Source organism: Erpetoichthys calabaricus, chromosome 16 (assembly GCF_900747795.2).
Source record: "Erpetoichthys calabaricus chromosome 16, fErpCal1.3, whole genome shotgun sequence".
Taxonomy (NCBI): domain Eukaryota; kingdom Metazoa; phylum Chordata; class Cladistia; order Polypteriformes; family Polypteridae; genus Erpetoichthys; species Erpetoichthys calabaricus.
In genome coordinates this window covers 7,552,498-7,577,257 of record NC_041409.2, presented here as the reverse complement: position 1 = coordinate 7,577,257, position 24,760 = coordinate 7,552,498, and the positions used below count along the sequence as shown (strand labels likewise).

The following is a 24,760-nucleotide window of genomic DNA, read 5'->3' as shown; positions in this document are numbered from 1 at the left end:
CTGAAAATGTGTTTTTACATGGTTATACAGTATAAATTAGTGACCTGGTCTAACATTTCAACTTTTGGTCTTCAGTTTGTTTGTAATTGAATTTCTGCTACTGTTTTCGCCCATGCACTGCCTACACTTTTTCGTAGAGAAACTGATTTGGGCAGATCAACCAAACTGTGGTTATCCAATATACTGTTTGCATATATTGTGTGATTTTTAACCGAACAATCCATACAAGTAAAGTTATCTTCATTGTCATCAGAAAAAGCTAAGCTGTTCATTGCACATGATACACAACATACAAATGAGGCATTGGCAGAGGGGCTTACATTCAAAGCTGATTTTATTATATATGACCTGACTTTTTGAATTCAACCTGCCAGATCTAATGTCTTTTAACTGTGTGGATAGAAAAATGTTGATGGTTGGATGCTCTGGGTCAAACTGGGAGAAGCAGCCTACATTGTTAAAGACACAGCTGGCAAGTGTCTGAAGAAACCCAGAGCAGCAATGGCTCTCTACGGGAGAGTAGTTGAATTTATTCTGCTAAGAGTGTTCTTTTCTGAAACACTCATTTACCCACTCTTGCTTGTCCCAAGTCAGTTGTCTGGCTTCATATTTACACTCTTGCTCCAAATTAGCTGCCCACTTACTCAAGTGTTGTTTCTAGAATTTTTCTAATGCTTGCAATAATCTTCTTTCACTTTTGCTACATCTATCATTAAGCATTTCTGTGCTGAAGATTCTCCTTGTGTTAGGTGCATTATTTAGTTTCATTCTTGCCAACTTTCATTTCTGTAGCTTTTGGAAAGCTGAACTGAGACCACCATCCTAAAATATCATGAATCACTATCTGTCTTTATGCTCTTGAAACAGTGTATGTTTCTTTTAGTCTGCCAATTTGTCCCAACCAGTCCTGGTCAGGTTTTAACCCTAACCCTAACCCTAACCCTAACCCTAACTAAAGCATCTTCACTTCTCCTGTAACAGTCTACTTTGACAGCACTCCTGCTAATTCAAAATATAAATTGCAACATGATGTTCGGAAACTGGACTCCATTTAGGAATACTGTTGTCACACAAGCGTGTCTAGGGACCATGTTTCTGACTCCAGTGGGGTAAGCTATACCACCCCTGGATGAAAAGGTGTGCTGATTTTAACATTATCTTCTCCTTCTTCCCCAGCAGCCAAGAACAAATGCCCAAGAGGGATGACTTACCCAAGAAAAACCCGGCCCTTTCCTCTCTCCACCATATAAACCCAGCCTGTTTTTGGAAGGAGGCGTCAGATGCTATACTAACTAATGTGGAGGGCAGAGCTCCTACTAGACTTTACTATGTAAGAGAAACTGTTTTTGTTTTGAGCTATTTTCCTGAGTTAGTAAGTAAATACAGTATGTACAGTAACTCATTTCAATACTACATGCACTGTATGGGGTAGTTTACTACTGTTTGGTGTACATTATGTATGTACATCTGGTGTTGCATCTTATCATGCTTCAATATACATATTAATGTAGAGCTAGCTCTATACGTGCCAACGCATTATGCGTGTGTATGCACTGAAGTGAGTGTCAGTGCAGAACAATACTATATATTTGCATTAGATCATTCTGGCTCCTGCCAACAGTAAGCATACCTCACAACAGTCAGTCCATAGTCAATGCTAATTACAACACAATAATAAATTCTGGATGAACCAATTGGTTTTTCCAAAATAACATATTCACTACTTTGGGTCTGAATCATCTGCCCTGGGTAATTCTTTGGAATTAGCTGATGTCTCTGCGATATAGGATGCTAAAATCAGCGCACATTAAAGAGGCCAAAAAGAAGCTTCGGTTTTTGTTTTATTGTAACATTGTATTTTCTGCCCATGTGGGTTTTCTTGAGGGACTCTGGTTTCCTCCCACATTCCAAAGACATACAGGTTAGTTGGACTGGCATTGCTGTGTAATGGTTGTCATGAACATGTGCGGGTGTCACTGGCAGTTTGCACCTTTCCCTAGACCAGTCAATGATGGAATGGCTGAATGTGCAAAGCCAGCCAATGGTTCATGAGGAAGGAAGCACCTGATTCGGAGGGCCAAACAAACTGTAAAGGGAGGAGCTGACCATATGTAAATCTGTGGCGGGATAAAGGTGAAGGAGGAGAAGCAGACGCCACCAAAACGATGAGAGGGAAAGCTAATCAACTCACTGAAACTCAGGTTCATTTCTGTAAGAATCATTTTCCTTTTCTTATGAATGAGGTGAAAAGAATTGGGAGAGGACCTGACGGGCCAGCATAAGGAACTAGGTAGTATTACGTTCCCCAGGATAGGAGGTACAGTTCGGCGCATCCTTTGCTATAAAAGACTGTAGATGATCGTGACTAACGGTGAATATTTAAAGGACTCTGGTTTCATTAATTTGCTTTTCACATTTGTGTATTAGTGGTGTATGTCGTTGACTGTTTTTGTTTCGTGATTCACGTGGAGGGTGGAAGCACTATACTATATATACAGGGGATTTGTTTGTTATGTCCAATTCCTTATTTTACTGGATAATAACAATTCTTTTGTAACTCAACTTTACTTTCGCTGGTGTGCTTCTGTACTTGTGGTGGTCTAGTAGGGAAGTAGTGTTGGTCGCTCGTGGCACAGATCATTTCTTTATTTTTCTTTTTCTCTTTACTTTGCTGTTATAATCGTGCTGGAATGGTACAGCTGAATTGGACGTTGTGTATGTTTTGTATGTGTGTGCATGTTCACACTGAGATGGACTGTTGCCCTCACCAGGGATTGTATCTTCTTGGTGCCCTATGCTTGCTGAGATGGGCTGCTTTTGTCCCAAAACCCTGCCCTGGATAAGTGGGTTAGGAAAATAAATGGATGCAGGTTTTGTTACTATTTCCATTTCACCTTCCCTTGTCTATTTATTTTTCACTATTTTATTTTGCCCATGCTTTCCTGGTGTTATTCTGGGTTCAGGGCACCTTTCAAGCATCCCAAGAGTGCATTAAAGGTATTGATGGCCAAACTGTAATTATTAAGGTTCAGATTATTTGAAAGTGAAGCAGGAAAATATACAAGAAATCAGGGGAAAGAAAGAAAAACTTGGTATGAGCAAAATTTGATCTCAAGATATCAGTGTCAGAGAGAGCACAAATTGCCCTGAAATGTAATTCTCAGAGTTACATTTAGTATAGATGTTATTAATGTTATCAATACTCGCTGATTAAAGAGCAGCTCAATATTTTACATCAAAATGTCAATGCATTTTACTATTAATATCAATGTTTACATTAACAGAACATTTTTCAGCTCCCAACGGGCTCCTAAAGCACTCAAAATCAAGGAATAAGCTATCCATCAATACTTTGCTACAGTCAATCTTGGTTTCCATAACACACAGAAAGAGCAGAGTACAAGTAGGTGAAAAGACTCGATTATAGACAAGGTGCTCAGTTCACAGCTCTGCCAGATACCCCCAGAGCATTGCCTCGTCATGTATAATCCTGCATTTCCTTTCCTAGAATATACCCAAAAGATGCCAGGCAGCATCCAAATGTTATATGTGTAAGACATTTACATTGTAAAAGAATTATAAAAGCAGTTATTTGAATGAAAATGTTAAAAATTGTAAAATAAATTCACGTATCATTTTTATGTCAAGGTACAGGCCGAGGGTAACCCTGTTTTCTTTTATATGGTTTCTGTTAGCAGAATGCCTCCAATCTCACACTCCCACCACAATGTTGAGATAGAATGCTACTGGAGCTCTGCACTCCCCCCTTCTTTTTACACCTGTAACCCCAGGCAATTAGATAGAGTACCAGAATGGGCAGGACAGAAAATCTACACATTTATTTATGTTTTATAGATAATACACCCCAATTGTATTATAAGTGTCAGGAAAATAATAATAATAATATGACCTGGGTAATAGTCAGTTTATCTTGCTTAGACTAACAGGCGGCTCTGTCTTATGTTAGTTTTTGGTCTGGCATGGAGTTTAACCCAGCATGGCCTTTGAATCTGTTAGTCAAGACAGGTCAACCTTTAAGTATTTGCGACCCAAGTTTTCATAACAGTTTTAGTTAGATAGATAGATAGATAGATAGATAGATAGATAGATAGATAGATAGATAGATAGATAGATAGATAGATAGATAGATAGATAGATAGATAGATAGATAGATAGATAGATAGATAGATAGATAGATAGATAGATAGATAGATAGATAGATAGATACTTTATTAATCCCAGGGGGAAATTCACATATTCCAGCAGCAAAAATATTAAATTAAAGAGTAATAAAAAATGCAGGTAAAAAACAGACAATAACTTGAATAATGTTCAACGTTTACCCCCTCTGGTGGAATTGAAGAGTCGCATAGTTTGGGGGAGGAATGATCTTCTCAGTCTGTCAGTGGATCAGGACAGTGACAGCAGTCTGTCGCTGAAACTGCTCCTCTGTCTGGAGATGACACTGTTTAATGGATGTAGTGGATTCTCCATAATTGATAGGAGCCTGCTGAGTGCCCGTTGCTCTGCTACGGATGTCAAACCGTCCAGCTCTATGCCAACAATAGAGCCTGCCTTCCTCACCAGTTTGTCCAGGCGTGAGGCATCCTTCTTCTTAATGCTGCCTCCCCAGCACACCACTGCGTAGAAGAGGGCACTCGCCACAACCATCTGATAGAACATCTGCAGCATCTTACTGCAGATGTTGAAGGATGCCAGTCTTCTAAGGAAGTACAGGCGGCTCTGTCCTTTCTTGCACAGAGAATCAGTATTGGCAGTCCAGTCCAATTTATCGTCCAGCTGCACTCCCAGGTATTTATAGGTCTGCACCCTCTGCACACAGTCACCTCTGATGATCACGGAGTCCATGAGGGGCCTGGGTCTCCTAAAATCCACCACCAGTTCCTGGTGTTCAGTTGTAGGTGGTTTAAGTCGCACCATTTAACAAAGTCCTTGATGAGGTTTCTATACTCGTCCTCCTGCCCACTCCTGATGCAGCCCACGATAGCAGTGTCGTCAGCAAACTTTTGCACGTGGCAGGACTCCGAGTTGTATTGGAAGTCCGATGTATATAGGCTGAACAGGACTGGAGAAAGTACAGTCCCCTGTGGCACTCCTGTGTTGCTGACCACAATGTCAGATCTGCAATTCCCGAGACGCACATACTGAGGTCTGTTTGTAAGATAGTCCACGATCCATGCCACCAGGTATGAATCTACTCCCATCTTTGTCAGCTTGTCCCTAAGGAGCAGAGGTTGGATGGTGTTGAAGGCGCTAGAGAAGTCTAGAAACATAATTCTTACAGCGCCACTGCCTCTGTCCAAGTGGGAGAGGGATCGATGTAGCATATAGATGATGGCATCTTCCGCTCCCACCTTCTCCTGGTATGCGAACTGCAGAGGGTCGAGGGCGTGTTGGACCTGTGGCCTCAGGTGGTGAAGCAGCAGCCGCTCCATGGTCTTCATCACATGTGATGTCAGAGCGACAGGCTGGAAGTCATTCAGCTCACCAGGACGTGATACCTTTTGGACTGGGGTGATGCAAGATGTTTTCCAAAGCCTCGGGACTTTCCCCTGTTCCAGGCTCAGGTTGAAGATGCGCTGTAAAGGACCCCCTAGCTCTGATGCACAGACCTTCAGCAGTCGTGGCGATACAACATCTGGACATGCTGCTTTGCTGGCACGAAGTTTCCTCAGCTCTCTGCTCACTTGCGCTGCTGTAATTGTGGGTGGGGATGTCTCTCCTATGTTGGTATCAGCAGTTTTAATCGCGCCCCCCCCTAATGTTTTTTTGAAAGGAGCCCACTAATACCAATTTGTTCTTTTTTAATTAATGATATATCATAGATGCATATTTTATTATACCTACTTAACTTTTATCAACATTTATCTAACTCTATATTTATTTTTCTAGTATCAAAATTTAGTTTAAGTTAATTTGTTTTGGTTTCAATAGATGTATTTTTCATATTTTTGATTCTTGTTTTCTTTTTTTCACATCTTCGCGCCCCCCTTTTTGTTACTTCGCACCCCCCTAGGGGGGCCCGCCCCACAGTTTGAGAACCACTGAGACAGGTGGTCTTCTCCTCTACCATGTACGGAAAACTGTCAGTCAGACTGAGTTTCTTTGTTACCTCTGTCACACACGTGCGGCTAGGAGGGAGCTGAGTGGACCAAGTGGAGGTAATTACCCGCCAGGCCAGGGGGAGGCAGGGTGCACTAAACCTACCTCTGTTATCTCTGCAGGCCAAATACGTGAAAACCTGCCTGATGCAACATCACTTCCGGTTCCGACGCCCAGATGGGCGCCACTTCCGGTTCTGGCACCCAGAATGATGTCACTTCCGGTTTCGTCCAGATGACATCACTTCCATTTTTTGGCTTATAAAGCCGCCATATTTTCTCAACTATTCAGTGCAGTTCAGGGCTCTAAACAGTGCACACGAGTGCTCTCTCAAAACTCTTTTGCAGCCAGGGACAGTATATGGGTGGCTGCCCAAACATTTTTGTGTATGTCAAGGCTGTTCATTTCACATTATGTTTAGTCCTCCCAACCTACTGGGGTTCAAATTACTCATTTGTGTGTATTTTGTTCATATTGTTAATTATTTAGTTTCTATATGTCAATGTATCTTTCTTATGTGCCATGAGATTTGTGGATGGTCTTCCAAGAGGCGGAGCCACCTTCCCAACACTTATGAACACTATGAACTTAGTTATATATATTGTTACAACAGTGGTTCCAGCAACTAACACACAACTCCTAAGTCCTTTGTCTCTCTACTGCCGCCTCCACTCCTCCATCCCGACTCCTCGAAGGGAATGAGGCAGCCCCTTTTATCACACCCCGGATGTGCTCCAGGTGCTCGGTGATGGTCTTCCGGCAGCACTTCCTGGTGTGACGGAAGTGCTGTCCTCCAGGGCTCAGGAACCATCCAGGCTCTCCCTGGGTTTGGCCACGGACCCCCACAGGGTCCTTGGTATATAAATGTCTACACGTGGAAGTGTGTATGTCTGTCTGGCCCGGAAGTGAGAGGTGAAGTCAGGGTAAGGGCTGCACCTCCGAGGAAACAGAAAACTTGCTTAGCCGCTAATAACACAAGTGAGGCGAGAACGTTGGCAAAACGACCCGCTAACATCAGGAAAACGGTATCCCTTTCACTTTTCCTCCCACCGCTAATGCACAAGCGATGCAAGCACATTGGTAAAATGATCCCCCTAGGAGAGAGATGCCCAGTGTAGTTCCTTTCAATTACCTGACATCTCTACATTTCAGTTTTTTTTCTGACGATTTCAATAGTTTCTAGGACCACCAGGCTTTTTACAGCACAGGCTTACACAGCTAGTTTACATATATCTATATATATCTTGTGATGGATGGCCGGCGAGAGTTTCTGGCCCTCACCCCCAGGCCACCAGGAGGAGCTCTCCCGCACAGCATGGACGTGCCCCGAATTCCAGCAGGGCCTCATGGACTTTGTAGTTTTTATACACAGCCCTGCTGGATACCTTGGGGACCACCGGGAGTCGCTGTAGGCTCGTGGACTCTTATGTGCCCTATAACCTGGAAGTCCTGGTCACATGAACAGGAGAAATGACGTACTTCCAGGTTGAAGAAAAGGACTTTTACCCTGACCCGGAAGTAATAAGGACTTGTGGACTGTTGGGCAGGAACGCCTCCGGATCAGGGGGTATAAAAGGACTCTGTGAAAGCCCAGACACTAAGCTGAGCTGGGAGGTAGGGTGGCGAAGTGTCTGGGAGAGGAGGATTGGTATTGTGATTATTGTAGTATTGATTGGTGTTTGTATGAATAGTGTGGAGTGGAGTGTGCTTAGTGCACATATTTATAATAAAAAGAATAATAGTTGTACTTTTACCTGGTGTCTGGCATGGTACCTGAGGGTTCAAGAGGTCGATAAACGCCTCTACTGCTACAATCTATATATATATATGTTCATGGCATTCGTAGTCTGAATCACAATCTGATTGTATGGGTGGTTACCTGAATTGGGACGAAACACGTGTTGCGTACTCTTTGCATTTATTTGACAGTAAACTATTTCAACCATTCTATGATCTGCTCTTCACAAACTGAGGGCACCGTGGCGGATGTTAGCAGATCGCTGGCCAACCACAAGCGTTACCTGGTAGGTAACCACCCATACAATCAGATTGTGACACAGACTTCGAATGCCGTGAATGTAATTACCCTGATCTACATGCTGTCAAATAAACGAACCACACGCCGTGGCGCAACGTTAGGGGCTTCGCCTCTGACGCTGACGTCCGAGGTTCGATTCCCGAGAGGGAGTGCAGTGGAGTGTGTACACCTGATGAGCCCAGAATGAGGGCGAAACACGTGTCGCGTACTCTTTGCATTTATTTGACAGTAAACTATTTCAACCATTCTATGATCTGCTCTTCACAAACTGAGGGCACCGTGGCGGATGTTAGCAGATCGCTGGCCAACCACAAGCGTTACCTGGTAGGTAACCACCCATACAATCAGATTGTGACACAGACTTCGAATGCCGTGAATATATATATATATATATATATATATATATATATATACAGTATATACTAATTGGGTATTAGAGATATTACAAATCTACACACCTGTTTATTCATGCAGTTATTAAATCAGTTCATTATGTGGCAGAAGCACAATGCACAACACATAAAATCATGCAGATACAGGTCAGGAACGCCAGTTAATGTTCACATGAAATACCAAAATAGGAAAAAATGAGAACTCAGTGATTTCAACAATGGCATGAATGTTGGTGCCAGATGGTCTGTTAATCTCCAAGGATTTTCATACACAACTATCTCTTAAGTTTACTCAGAATAGTGCAAAAAACAAATAATATCCAGTGAGCCACAGTTCTGCAGATGCAAATGCCTAGTTGATAAGAGAGGTCAGAGGAGAATGACCAGACTGGTTTAAGGCTACCAAGGCTAAGGTAACTCAGAATACCACTCAGTACAACTGTGGTGAGCAGAAAAGTATCTCAGAATGCACAACATTTCAAACCTTGTGGTGGATGGACTACAACAGCAGAACACCACATTAGGTTCTGGTCCTGTGAGCCAAGAACAGAAAGCTGAAACTACTGTGGGCACAGGCTCACCAAAACTGGGTAGCTAAAATATAACCTAGTCTGATGAATCTTGATGTCTGCTGAGGCACACAGATGGTGGGGGCACAATTTGGTGAAAAACAGCATATTTTCCATACACCCAACATGCCTTGTGTCAACATTTCAGGCCAGTGGCGGTGGTGTAATGCTGTAGGGAGTGTTTTCTAGACACACTTTGGGCCTGTCAATACCAATCAGTCATTGCTAGAATGCCATGGCTTACCTGAGTATGTTTGTTGGCCATGAGCATCCCTTCATGGCTACGATGTACTCACCCTCTAATCGCTACCGCCAGCATAATAATGCCCCATGTCAAAAAACAAAAGTCGTCTCAAACTGGTTTCATGAACACGACAATGAGTTCAGTGGCCTTCACAGTTACTCGATCTTTGGGTTGTGGTAGAACAGGTTAGTCACAGTATGAAAGTGTAACTGACAGATCTACAGAATCTGTGTAATGCGTTCATGTCAACATGAACCAGAGCCTCAAGGGCATGCTTCCTACATCTTGTGAAATCAATGCCATGAAGAAATGAGGCTGTTTTGAGAGCAGAAGTAGGCCCTACCCAGTATTAGTGCAGTGTTCCTAATAACACTTAATTTATCTATCTGAGTGGGTGTCATTGCTGTCTCTTCTCCAGACTCATGGATGTGAATGTCCCTGGGTAAAGTTTGAATATATGTGTGAATTTTTACCTCACATCCCAAAGAAATAAATGAAAATCAATTTGGCAACAATAAATAAGCCTAGTGGGCGTAAAGTTGCTCTTTGATGGACTAGTACCCTATTTAGGGTTGTTTTCAGCTTTGTGCCCAATGATGTCAGCTCCCTGCAAGACTGAGGTGGATGGATGGATGGATGATATTATACAGTACTTATCACAGCACACATCAAGATCACATCATTTTATGTAGTTACCACAGGATGTTAGAATGCAAAATGAGTTGGTTCACATGGTATATTTCCAATCACGACTCCAGGAACAGATTAAGAGCTGTGCTTTGCTTTCTTGAATCTTTGAAAACTTGTCACTTCACACATTATAATATAGGGCTCTCCTTCACCAGTGGCTTCATAATTAGTCATGCACTCATCTCTTCAATAGACATGTCCCCACATTTCGAAGGTCTGGGCAGTGAATGATGAGGGCTATAATTTTTACCCTATGCATTTCATTTAACTTTTTTTGTTTTGTCAGGCTTTAAGCAACCATATTAGATTTGACCTTCACACACAAAGTGCTTAAGTACCTGTCGTTCTTCTGCACAAAAAGAAAGATAAAGCAAGTCAAAGCTTTCACAGTGAAACAATCTGTTAATCAGTTGCCTACAAAGACAATGGTCGCTTTACTTTGTTTTTTAACCTCCGCATCTCAGAGATGAACAGTTAACTAGCACATCTGTCTGCCGGTTTAACTTGTATAATTTATAGCAGATGACTGTCAAGAGGGACTTGAAAGGAGTGAAATCCATCACTATAGGGGCCTCCTTGAGGAATCATCAAAAGGACTTTCTGTGCTGCACTTGGCCGGGATAATTCACTGCTCACTCTGCTACAATATGAACTAAAAGAGATAATACACTGAGCTTATTTCTCCCTTTTCATTACTGAAGGTCAGAAATAATCAGGCTGCCTCCAAGATTTCACTGATCTAAAAAGCTTCCTTTTTATCTCAATCATTCAGCACAGGAGGTTAAGACTGAATTATTAGTAAAGCATACAAGGCAAATATGAATATCTGAAGGTTGCAATTTAGCAAGTTAAGTCAGGGTGAAACCGTGTAAGGCTCAGCATTCTGTACTTTGTATCTCTAGTAACTCCGAAATGCCAGGTGAATAAAAACAGACACAGCTGGATGTCATCCAGTCTTTCATGTTTTAACAAGATAAGTGTATATAATTACACGATAACTAATGCAAATTTATATTTTTAGATTTGTTGTAGGCATTAGGTTTTCGAAAGGTAAGTATCACATGGTGTTTGCACATATATAGGAGAATTTGGATGGCACCAATAAAGTTGTCATAAAGAATTTATGCGCCATGACTTCAGTTTTCACAGGCCAAACAATAACAGATTTCCTCCTAGGGCTGTGACCTTGACGTGGTGAGAGGCTTCAGTGATCCTGGAAAATATGTTTTTTGGAGATGTGTGCACTTGATAGGATTACGCATGGTAGATTGGTCTAAGGTCAAGAACCAGATGAACAGCAGTCAATTGATGACCCTCACAATGTATGGAGCAGAAGGACTGTTCTAGAGGAGTAGTGGTGGTATAAAGTACAAGGGAGAGTCGAGCTAAAGTTAGAAAATGGGATTTATTAGAAAATGGAAGAACCTTAACAAAACTGCTAATGTAATTTCTCAATGTGGTCTCCACCCTTCTTAATGCACTTGGCCATCTGCCTGGAAGTGCCTTGATTCCAGCAGAATACAAGGTTTTGTCTTGTATGTTGTCCTCATAACCACTTGTGCACCCGAGTTATTGTCGAACACTTCATGCCGAGGGGTACTACAGTCATTAGTTCAAGTTACTGTGACTTGCTGGAGACCAATGTGAAGCCTGCTATTCGATCCAAGTGGCGGGGCCTGTTATCTCTAGGAGTCCTTTTGCTACAAGACAATGAAACACATACTAAAAAGACCACCAAGGCTTGTCTGGAGAAAGTGAAGTTTGAGGTATTGCCACATCCTCCTTATTCGTCAGATTTGGCACCGTGTGATTTCCACCTTTTTGGACCACTAAAAAAAATCTGGGTGGTCGTCGATTCAAGACAGATGACAACTTGAAGAAAGCGGTGCACGAGTGGTTACGAGGATAAGACAAAGCCTTTCATTGTGCTGGAATCCAGGCACTTCCGAGCAGGTGGTGCAAATGCATTGAGAAGGGTGGAGACGACATTGAGAAATGACATTAGCAGTTTTGTTAATAATAATATTCAATATTGCTGCTACTTCTTTGTCTTGTCTTTGCACAATGTCTTGTCATGTTTGTGTTTTAATTTTAATTTTAAATTTAAATTTTAATTCAATTTGAATATTTTTATTTGCACTTCATGTTGTTACACTGTGGACCCTGAGCTTCACAATTTTGTTTATCTGTATACTTGTACCCGGGTCCTCCCTGCGTGGAGTTTGCATGTTCTCCCTGTGTCTGCGTGGGTTTCCTCCGGGCGCTCCGGTTTCCTCCCACAGTCCAAAGACATGCAGGTTAGGTGGATTGGCGATTCTAAATTGGCCCTAGTGTGTGCTTGGTGTGTGGGTGTGTTTGTGTGTGTCCTGCGGTGGGTTGGCACCCTACCCAGGATTGTTTCCTGCCTTGTGCCCTGTGTTGGCTGGGATTGGCTCCAGCAGACCCCCGTGACCCTGTGTTCGGATTCAGCGGGTTGGAAAATGGATGGATGGATGTATACTTGTATATGGCTGAGCTGACAATAAAGTTCGCTTTGACTTTGACTTAAGGTTCATTCCATTTTCTTATAAATCCCATTTTCTAACTTTAGCTCGACTACCCCTCATAATAATTAGTATATCAAACTTTTCTTAAATTAACGTGTGGAGTCGATGGGGTGTGCTGAGGGACTAGTGGTGGTGTAAAGTAAACTTATTAACTATTTTTTAATATAAAGTTGTTGATTATCTATTAACTGTGTCCATTGATGTCTGTTGTTTCTACTATTAAGCCAAATAATAAATTTAAATTAGGGAGGGAATAAGCAAGTTGGATGCCTACTATTACTTTAAAATATGTTGTTTAATTCAAATGGACAAAGGTTACTAGTTAAATTTCACACAAATGGTAAAAGACATTTCTTCCCTCAGACACCTATAGATAGATGATAGGAGTAACTTGGCAGTACGGTTATATGTAGAAGAATGTGACCATCACATTATTTTGGAAATACTTTAATAGGAGAGTTATAGCATTTTCTTAAAATATTCCTCTTAAAAAATTGCTAAAAACAGTTTAAATGACCATGTATATGTACTTATACAGTGCCTTTTACAGAAAGCAATTTTGGAAAAAACTTTTATTATTTAGGTAAATGGTAACATCTAACACTTTTCACCTATTATAAATAATATCTTTTTTACTTTATAGCATGCCTGCTGTCCAGTTTGAATATGACTCTGTTTAAACATTGAAATTCAATTAAAAGTGCGCAATCAAAAAGGGCTGACTGAGACATACATGGTTACAAGAACCAGCCTCCTGCAGGAAACACTTCTGAAGTTTTTAGATATGATTTTGCAGAGTACAAAAAGCATAAAATGACCAAATGAATGTAATGAAATTGTACAATAACCCCGATACCTGTAGATAGATAGATAGATAGATAGATAGATAGATAGATAGATAGATAGATAGATAGATAGATAGATAGATAGATACTTTATTAATCCCAATGGGAAATTCAAAATATAGTAATTTTAGAAACTATATATAGTAATATGTCAGGTGTGGAAACAATATAAGAATAGCATACAGTCAGTCATTCTCCAACCCGCTATACCCTAACACAGGGGTGTGGGGGTCTGCTGAAGCCAATCCCAGCCAGCACAGGGCACAAGGCAGGAACAAATCCCAGGCAGGGCGCCAGCCCACCTCAGGGCACACACACACACACACACACACTAAAGACAATTTAGGATCGCCAATGCACCTAACCTGCATGTCTTTGGACTGTGGGAGGAAACCGACACAGACATGGGGAGAACATGCAAACTCCACACAGGGAGGACCCGGGAAGTGAACCCAGGTCTCCTTACTGCGAGGCAGCAGTGCTACCACTGCGCCACCGTGCCGCCCAGAACTTAAACTTAATGACAATTAAGTTTAACAAGTAAAATGGACAGATGAAGCACACAAGCAGGAGGTAACTGCTGTAAGTGCTCATGCTGGATGTTAGTCACTTGTGCATGTGTTCCTGGCACCTGTGCCACTCATACCCTCTTGTTATATACACTTTCTCTATCAGATCATTCATAAGCCTGTTTGTCTTAATTGGGAAAAAGTCTATAGAACAGCCAGGAACAAGTGAACGCATCTCTCTATCATCAAACCACCATAATCCATTCCAGAGCCATTGGGCCAAAGCCTATCCCAACAGCACAAAGTAGGCGCTAACCTTTGATAGGGTTCTAGTTCATCACAGGGTGGATTAATCCACACACTCATTCTCACTCATACAGACCAATTAATCTAATACAAGATGCTGGATAAAAATGACAATATCTGGAGAAGAACCCCATGTAGGTATGAGGGGAATGTGCAGAACCGTTCCATTCTGACAGAGACTGTGGCAGGGCTCAAAGCCAGAACTCACAAGCATTGATTGCTGTCCTACATGTCAACCAAATACTTGACAGAAACTATCCTGAAGTGCTTTAGAGAATAAGTTTAAATAAGGTAGATATTTATGCAATAAAAGCAGAGTTACATGTTATCATTATCGTGTGGATAATTATGAGTTAAGAAGGCAAAGCTGGCTGTCATCGCCATTTTTGCTCACAGACAGGAAGGGTGCTGTAATGTGGAGGTGAAGAATCTTGCTTTTTAACACTATTTCACCCTAACACAAATATTCCTTTAAAAAGAGTTAGAAGTAATAGAAGAATATACACAAACAATGTTTAATATTCAGCAATACTATTGTCATTTTACTGCTGTGACTGGCAGCCACGGCCATTACCCAGCCAGGACGCCAGCTGGATGGAAGGACCAGGGGAGAGAGCATCTGCAAGGGACAACCTACCCTGGGCAGCCCTCCTGGGTGACTGTGGCACCACGGATTCCCACAGTGCACACTGGGAGTTGGAGTTTAGTGCAGCCCTGTTTAGTTCTGTGGGGGCCACCATGGGGAGCTGCAGAACCTTACCTTGAACTTCCATCACAAGTGGGAGTGATTCCAGGTAACGCTTATGAGCAACATGGAGCACTCCCAGGAGCAAGATAAAACTGTCCGCCTCACTCCACCCAGGGAGCCAGAGTCAGGCGGAGGAGGACGAAGCATTCCGGAAGAGGAGTGGAAGTGGAAAGAGAGAGAGAAGAAGAAGAAGAAGAGAAGAAGAAAAGGACTGTGACTTGTACTTTGGTGCACTGTACTGTGCTGTGCTCTGTGGAGCGAGACAAAGAGTCTCCCCACTGTAAATAAAAGTATGTTGTGTGCTGCACTTGTGCCTCTGCATGTCTATGTCAGGTTAGAGTGGCTGTACAGGCCCTGGTGGTCCACACGGCTGAAGTAAAAACTGATAACCTCATAAAAAAAAGCAACGTATTAAGGCAAATGTTTGATAAAAATAACAGGCACTGCAAAAAATTTACAAACTGTAACTAGATCTTAGCAAAGATGACTTTTGGTCTTAAATAACAGTTAAAAAGTATCAGTAAAGTGGTTATTCATCTGTGTGCAGTGTGGCATGTTAAGAGCCTTTGATACGATCATGAAATTACTTGTGAATAAGGATTCAGCAGTCTTATACGGTGCTACAGGACACAATATCGAGAGAAATATGTCCGACTAAAGCCACGTGTGACCATTCTAAAGTGCAAATGGTTATTTTAGTGTGCTACATTGCAGAAATGAACAACCACTTTTTATGATGCTTTGTAAGAGCTATTAACACCAAAGAAGCCTCTGTAAGGTCCAGCTGTACAATGTAACAGTATACACAGTAAGTAATAGATGACTTTTTGGAGTACCTAAACTAAACTTCATTCAGATAATGTTCATCCATTTATATATTTTGTAATCCACTCCAGATTTACTCTTTGTGCATATCAAAAATGTTGACATACATCTAAGCACTTTTACATTTATTGAGACTTTCATGCATGAGACAACATAACCAAAAAGAAAAACTGTATCAGACCACTCCAGAGTATAACAGATGATAAAATCATTGCACCAGAACTAACTATCATGCCTGGTTTAAAATGTGAGCTGCCTTGAGCCAAATGACTTTATTTCACTCCTTAGAAAGATTTTGCTTTCTTCTCTACAGAGATGCTTTCAAATTATGAGAGGTTCATATGCAAGACAATTAAAACTAAATTACATTAAACTCCATCAATTCTTTGACTCAGCATTTTTGCAGTTTTGAAACACTGAGATGTCTATGCTTTAAGGCATTGACAATTTTGCCTTTTCACTCCTTAGAGGTGTGCAGTGTTTACAAAAAGTCTAGAATCCTTTTAAAAATGATCACTTTGTTTAGCTTAAAGGGACCGAATCCAACGCGCTTAAATTGGATTTTCTACTTGGATTTTTGAATTATAGCATATTAAAATCATATGACAGGGTGCCTCGAGAGGAGTTGTGGTATCGTATGAGGAAGTCGGGAGTGGCAGAGAAGTACGTAAGAGTTGTACAGGATATGTACGAGGGAAGTGTGACCATGGTGAGGTCTGCGGTAGAAGTGATGGAGGTGGGATTACATCAGGGATCGACTCTGAGCCCTTTCTTATTTGCAATGGTGATGGACAGGTTGACAGACGAGATTAGACAGGAGTCCCCATGGACTATGATGTTTGCTGATGACATTGTGATCTGTAGTGAGAGTAGGCAGCAGGTTGAGGAGACCCTGGAGAGGTGGAGATATGCTCTAGAGAGGAGAGGAATGAAGGTCACTAGGAACAAGACAGAATACATGTGTGTAAATGAGAGGGAGGTCAGTGGAATGGTGAGGATGCAAGGAGTAGAGTTGGAAAAGGTGGATGAGTTTAAATACTTGGGATTAACAGTACAGAGTAATGGGGACTGTGGAAGAGAAGTGAAAAAGAGAGTGCAGGCAGGGTGGAATGGGTGGAGAAGAGTGTCAGGAGTAATTTGTGACAAACGGGTATCAGCAAGAGTGAAAGGGAAGATCTACAGGACGGTAGTGAGAGCAGCTATGTTATATGGGTTGGAGATGGTGGCACTGACCAGAAAGCAGGAGACAGAGCTGGAGGTGGCAGAGTTAAAGATGCTAAGATTTGCATTGGGTGTGACAAGGATGGACAGGATTAGGAATGAAGACCTTAGAGGGTCAGCTCAGGTTGGATGGTTTGGAGAAAAAGTCAGAGAGGCGAGATTGCGTTGGTTTGGACATGTGCAGAGGAGAGATGCTAAATATATTGGGAGAAGGATGCTAAGGATAGAGCTACCAGGGAAGAGGAAAAGACGAAGGCCTAAGAGAAGGTTTATGGATGTGGTGAGAGAGGACATGCAGGTGATGGGTGTGACAGAACAAGATACAGAGGACAGAAAGATATGGAAAAGGATGATCTGCTGTGGCAACCCCTAACGGGACTAGCCGAAAGTAGAAGAAGAATTATAGCACACAATATCAAAGTAAATATTAAAATTCCCTTAAACACTGAGCATTAAGGAAAAATTATACAAGCAACACAGTATGAGCTGTAAATTAACCTAAATGATTTATAAATCTTACTCTCCACCAACTTATTGCCCTTCATTTGTGTTTAATTCTAGTGGACTTAAAATGCATGACATCCCTGCTGTGAGCAATGCATCTCAAAATATAACCAGTTAACTATAGGAAGTCTAAAAAAAAAGCTCTAAGAGGCTGCAAGCTACAATGCTAGAGCTCCCACACAAAAGTGTACACTACTTTTATCGCCTCACTCTTCCCATTACATTAGAACATTAGAGCAATCCGGATGAGAGCAGGCCATTCAGCCCAACAAAGCTCACCAGTCTTACTCACTTAATTTTTCTAAAATAACATCAGGTTTAGTTTTGAAGGTCTCTAAGGTTCTACTGTCTACCATGCTAACTTATTCCAAGTGTCTATGGTTCTCTTTGTGAAGACAAACTTTTTATGTTTGTGAGAAATTTACCCTTAACAAGTTTACGACTGTGTGCCTTTGTTCTTTATCAACAGATTTTAAAGTCACAGTCTCAATCCACTGTACTAATTCCCTTCATAATTTTAAACACTTGAATCTTGTCTCCTCCTCTTAATCTCATTTTGCTTAAAATGAAAAAGTTCAGCTCTTTTAATCTTTCCTTATAACTCATCCCCAGTACCTATCGAATCAGCCTAGTTGCTCTTCTCTGGACCTTTTCTTCTGCTGTTATGTCCTTTTTGTAGCCTGGAGACCAAAGCTGTACACCCAGTACTCCAGATGAGGCCTCACCACAGTCTGTTATAAAGCTTCAGCATTTCCTCCTTGGACTTCTACTTTACATGACTGCTAGATAATCGCTATTGTTAGGCAACACAACAAAATGAGCAGGGTCAGGTGTAGGCCGCATGTGATGCTGGTACCTGGTCTGTCTGATTGTGAGACCATCTGACGACATCATCATCTGATGAAACACAGCAATATAGATTTACATGCAGAGTAAAATGAGACCCTCGCAACCACCCACTACTCACGAAGATCCATTGGCTATGAATTGCCTAAACTAAGACACTTTGAGGTGAAAAAGGACAAGCCACCACAGCATGAACAGAACATGCAGTGTGTGTGTGTGTGTGTGTGTTCACTCTGCAATGGACTGGCACCCTGTCCAAGGTTTGTTCCTCCCTTGTGTCCATTGCTGACTGGGATAGTCTCCAGCACCCTCTGATCCTGGATTTACTGGGTTAGAAAATGACATGACAAATGTTACGTTCATCTCACAGTCAAACAACTCTTGTCCTATTTGCCACACCATTTCCTGCTTTACAGCATCAGCAACACTGGTTTAGGTTTAAGTAATTATATTATTACTGAAGAACCCAAAATGAAATCAGAAGATGCCACAGACCACCTCTGTAGCAGTGTGTCCCACTCACATTCTGACACAATCTAGATTTGACAAAATATCCTGTGATGTTCAGATGACGAAACCTTAATAAATAATCATAAAGAAGAAACTTTGGTTCATTCAACCATGCCGTCATTTTCATTAAAAGTTTCAAAGATTTAGTAATGAGAGCATTTGTCCCTGTGTCACTTACTAAAGGATTAATGCAGAAACTAATTTCATTATAGGCAATCTTAGATTTTAAGATTAAATAATACAATTTCAGACTCACTTGCCTTCAGTAGAAGGTCTTGGGAAAGGACACAAGCACTTTAATCTTTGATTGATGTATCAAAATGCAATCTTTTCATGTGAAAGCCCAAACAAGATTTGCTGCCGCTGCTGTGTCACAGGACTAAAATGCTGGAGGAAGGAGTTCTGGATGCCAGGTCTGACTTTTTGGGGTAGTGTGGGTTGATATTTAGATGGTGGCCAGATCTTTGTAATCAGCCTAAGGTCAAAAACAAATATTCTTTCTCTTTGTCAGTACATCAAATACCCAAAGGTGTACAGTATAGCCTTAATGTATAAGGAGATCCATCTGTATATTTATACACAGTACATTATATGCACTCTATCTATAACTGCCAAGTTACATAATGTTATTTAAGTTCGTTTTAATATTTACACAGGCACATGGAAATATCCTTTTGGGACAATAATATAACAAAAGAAGAATAATCAATATTCACTGCAGCTCTCTTTTGCTTCGTATTTATTCATATCCTTTTCATGCATACAGTACATATGAATTTTGAGTGTGTCAGCACCTGTAACACTTTTTCATCACATGCTAAATTTGCCCATAATGCAGTGTATGACTGCAGCCTTACATATTTGAAGTGTATGCCTTTATTCAGTGGTGGTTGGCTCTGGAAATTGCAGGATTGATCACAGTATTATGCTTTCTTCTATGCTGTCTGCTTTTCTCAAATGCATTTAAACAGGAGCTACAGAAGATCCAATATATTTTCTGTTAAAAAGTTTGTCCTCCATCCAGTCCCCCTTTCATCTACTGTACAGTATTTCCTAAACACATTTATTCCCATTATTTTAAAATACATTTAAACAGTTACACACTCTAAGATAGCTTTCACAGCCTTTTGCAAGTTAATGAAGAATTCACCATTTTTCTAATAGATGAGTTTTATTTTCAGGTAGCTTTTTTGTTATAGACCTTCTTGCCAGGAATGTGTTCAGTGGCGTTTTGTGCATTTCATTTCCCACTGCTTACAAAACCGGTCTTCATTTTTGATGCTGTTGTCAATAGCCTTCACAATTTATAAAAAACAAGAATCTGCTGCTGGTAAGAAGGTATCAAAAATAATGATTCTCTTCACCAAGGCTAACATATTCAAGCAAGGCGGAATGCAACTGTGTTCAGTACCTGTATCTATATACGTAATAAAATGCTAATGTCTGTGTGTGTGTGTCCGGTCCCTCTGAGCAATTGGATGGGTCACTTTTGCTGTGGTTGCTCAGTCAAATGTGATTGACACATGAGGAGACCGAGGAAAGGCATAGGAGGAACACTGAGAGTCACCTTCAAACACGAGAAGTACTCACAAGAATATAAATGATATCTTCATGGCAGGTAATGGAGGCCCATCTACCATTAGTGGTAGTCACAAAGTAGACAGGAAGCAAACAACTGAGACTCTGAGAAGCAGGCTTTACAGGGACACAATCGAAAGGGGAAGCAAAAGTTAACGCATGTTGAGACACAACACGATACTATTGAATGATGTGGGACACATGCTGAGGGAAGAGATATAAAATAATTTTAAATGTATTCCTCCACCTTTCTTCAACAGGTAACATAGCTAGTTCTGTATAATGGTCTGACAATGTTCAGTCTGCCACAAAGTACATGATGGCACCACCTTTGAAGATATCGCTGATGATCTCTGTCAAGACTTGAGAAGGCCTGTTTTCAATGAGCTATTTTAATTGGCTATTTGTTATTAGTCCTAGGTGGGGATATAAGGTACGAAAAAAGCAATGTCTGATTCGAACGTTAAAACTTCTTTCAATTACAACATTAAAAAAATGCTGACTAATCTATCAGTTCATTGGTTAAGAGTCCTGAGTCTTAATGAAAATCTCAATTCTGTGTGAAGGAGCTTCTTGTTTGTCAACTAGTTTCATTTTCCAGAATTAATTATGTAACAATATTTTATCAAAAAATACATGCATTTTGTATGCTGTGAACATACCACTGGATGGCGTAACATGTGGATTATGTGACAACATGACATTTTTGATATTTTTGCAAGGACATTTTTGATACTGTTTGCTGTTATCTATTGTTGGTCACTGTTCTATCAGAAATGTTATGTTCAATTTTACACAAAAACATTTTTCTCAGCCATCAGTATACAAACTACACGGGGTAAGTAACAAATAAAGACATAAGATTTTTGGGTGGAGTATTCCTTTACGTTTTCAGTATTCCCTCTTCAGGAAAACAAACTGAACTAGTTTAGCATTTTTAAATTACAGAGGAATTTAATGCATCAGGTCCTGTAGGGTTGTAAGGAGAGATAATCTTCCAAAGGATTTTTTAATCGCTTTTTAGAAAGGATGAAGGTGAGGAGTGATAATCAATCTTTCTTGAATTATTTTTGTTATTTCTCTATAAAATGTTGGTTTTTTGGGTAGCTGAGGTAGCACCACATTTCATACTCATGAACAAAGTGATTTCAGCCAAGAGTACAATGCAGTCTGTTTAAAGCAACTCTAATTATACTCAGTATATGAGTATTTGTATTTTAGCCTGATCTGTCTGTATTTTCTCCGCTTATTAAAGTATTTGGAGTCTTCTAATTCAGTCCTTTTTATTTCAAAGTACTGTTAATGCAAACAATTGCACTATACTGTATATTAAGTGCTTTGGGATGTTGACCGTTTTAGAATGGTGCATTAAAAATAAAGGGCATTTGTTTATTTAATTGTTTTGGAAATCAAGATACACAGTTTCATGTAAAATACATGATTTAAAATATCACAGATTTACGTAAATAACATGCCGAAAGTGATATTAATGCAAGTCTTACAACTTGCCTAGACTGCTTATACTTTAATATGATAAAATAAAATTAGTAAAATGGGGATAGAGACAGTGAGCTTTTAAAAATGATATGGCATAATGCATTGTTACCATTATCACAAGCTTAATGGCTGTATTCCAGGTTTACCCAGGTTAACTACTTGCCCCCAAATGTTTTTCCTCCACTTTCCATGGTTCTGGGCATTGCAGCATGATATAGTGTGCACTCTGATAAATATAAGGAAGAGGATATTAAAATTGCAGGACAGTAATAGTAAAGAGCACAACGATTTGATACAATACATTTTCAGAAAGTGGAAATGCTTACTATTGAAATCAATAAAAATGTCATTGACTCTTGGGGACTAATGATGTGTCACATGAAGGAGACATAATCCATCAGGCCTACAACTCCCAGATGTTTCTCCCCCTAATCAGTGACCTGCATTACTTTTTTCCTCTTTTGTTCTCATGGACTGCTTTTGTCATCACAGCTCTGTGGATTGCAGATATATGAGCAATTATTGTGTGGGCTCAAGGCCTAATGTTGTCATTACTGTTCAATCAATCAGCTTCTGAAAATGAAGGCTGCATAGTAAATTACAAGATGAGCAACTATTTAAATAAACATACTGTAATATAAATTAAAGGCGTAATGTATCTGGATAAAGTACAATACCTCTTTTTGTGTTACAGGCGTCTGATCAATTCCACTGTTGACTGCGGTCCAGGATCTTGCTGTTAACATGCAGGCAAATAGTGGATAGAGATCCCCAGCTCCTAGTAAGCGACTATACTTCTCAACACCTTTCATGTCCGCACTAATCAGAGACAGCCAGAGACGAGAGTAATGTAGTCGAAACTTGTCACTCAGGACCTATAGGTAAGGGCAAGAAGACAAGAGAGAAAAAACTATTACTTAATCTCGACATATGTTCCCTTTATGAAAGTCAGTTAGACTGAAACCCCGTTCAGGGCTGCTTCCTGCTTCTGTGTCCAATTTGCTGGGCCTTAGTGCGGCTCCCCCAAGAGCCCAAAATGGATTAAACAAGGAGGAAAATAAACGGACAGACATAAGCTAAAATTTAAGTTATTGATTTGGAATTTAAAAAACAATACCAGAAACTCTATTACTAAACACTTTAAAAACAAAACAATTTTACAATTAGTGAAAAATTATACACCAAAATTAATACAATAATGCATTGAGCTCATTCATTCTAATATTATGCTAACTTACATACTCTGCACTTAGGTGAGAGCATGCTTTATGTAACTGAAGAACACAGCAAAAGGGATCGACAGGCTACAAGGATGGCACTACTAACCAATAGGGTGGACAGATGACTGAAGACAAAGCGATGTCCTAAACAGAAAAAAGAGACACGATGGCATTGTGAAATGGAAAGAGAAAATTCAGCAAAGCTACTGGCATGAATTGCTGAGTGCCACAAAGCTCCCATGTACGAATCACAAATAGTGTGCGCAAGGGTGGCAGAGTGTGTGTGTTGACCCGTCAAATGTCGGGTGCTTCAGGTTCATTGCCAAATGGTGAAAGGCATGATAACAGCTACGTAACTCTTCCAAACTGCTCCATGGGAGGGGTAGCGAGCGACACAATGACAGCTTCACATATGTTCAAAATAACTGAGTGGCACTGAAAAAAAGGGTGCGCACAGCAACTGTGTAGCTTCCAAGTCACTAGGAAAAGCAGGAATTGACCTAATGTATCAATAGACAATTGTGTATAGCGTGTTAAAGAATAAGCAACTCCAGTGACCTAACAATATTATTATTACTTATTTATTATTTCACTGATGACTTTATCAAAGGTGACTTACAGCATTTAAGACACAATTGGTATTGGTATTGATTTGAACCATAACCTCAGAGAGTTTGAAGTCCTAGATCCAAAGCCTTAATTACTACACTTCAGTATCTGCCAATAATATTAGTTTTTGGGAACAAAATCCTACAAATATTGTATACAGAAAAGCACTTAGTTACATAATATATGCTGATACACCTGCTTTCCTGGATGAAGAGGTGTGCCACAGTTATATATGGTATGGTATGATATTTATGACACCCAGACCTTTATGTTAATCAGTAATGAATGCCCGTAAGCCACAGGCAGGATTATTGTCTTTACCAATATTTTAATGCCTGAATGTTTGCAGAATGGACCTAAAAGGTACAACTTAACAATATTAATGCCTGTATCTTGAATCACAGATCTTTCACTTATTTTTTAAATTAGTCAAGATGTTGTATCTAACCCAGCCACAGTGGATGCACAAACCAGTGTGTTTCTTCGTGCTGGTCCCAAGTCCGGATAAATGGGGAGGGTTATGTCAGGAAGGGCATCCGGTGTAAAATTTTTCCAAATCAATATGCGGACAACAATACGAATTTCCATACCGGATCAGTCGAGCCCCAGGTTAAGAACAGTACTGTTAGTCAACAGGGTGCTGGCGGAAATTGGGCTACTGTTGGCCGAAGAAGAAGAAAGAGAAGAAGAGAGGGGAGACGTGTCCGGAGGCAGGAGGAGAGGAGGAGGAAGGTAAAGAGAGTGGAACTGAGGGTAGGAACTTAGAATGTTGGCAGTATGACTGGTAAGGGGAGAGAGTTAGCCAATATGATGGAGAGAAGGAAGGTTGATATATTGTGCGTGCAAGAGACTAAATGGAAGGGGAGTAAGACCAGGTGGATCGGAGGTGGATTCAAATTGTTCTATCATGGTGTGAATGGGAGGAGAAATGGGGTAGGGG

The 24,760-nt window shown here is 40.7% G+C and overlaps 1 protein-coding gene across 2 annotated transcripts in view; it reads right to left on the bottom strand.

Moving 5' to 3' along the window:
- The window catches only part of adck1 (aarF domain containing kinase 1), a 983,738-nt gene that overhangs the window by 164,294 nt on the left and 794,684 nt on the right, over positions 1–24,760 (bottom strand). For both annotated transcript variants that reach the window (XM_028821522.2, XM_051920170.1), the window contains one exon: positions 22,669–22,866. In XM_028821522.2, the coding sequence (XP_028677355.2) occupies positions 22,669–22,866 (198 nt within the window). The remainder of the gene's footprint in view (positions 1–22,668; positions 22,867–24,760) is intronic.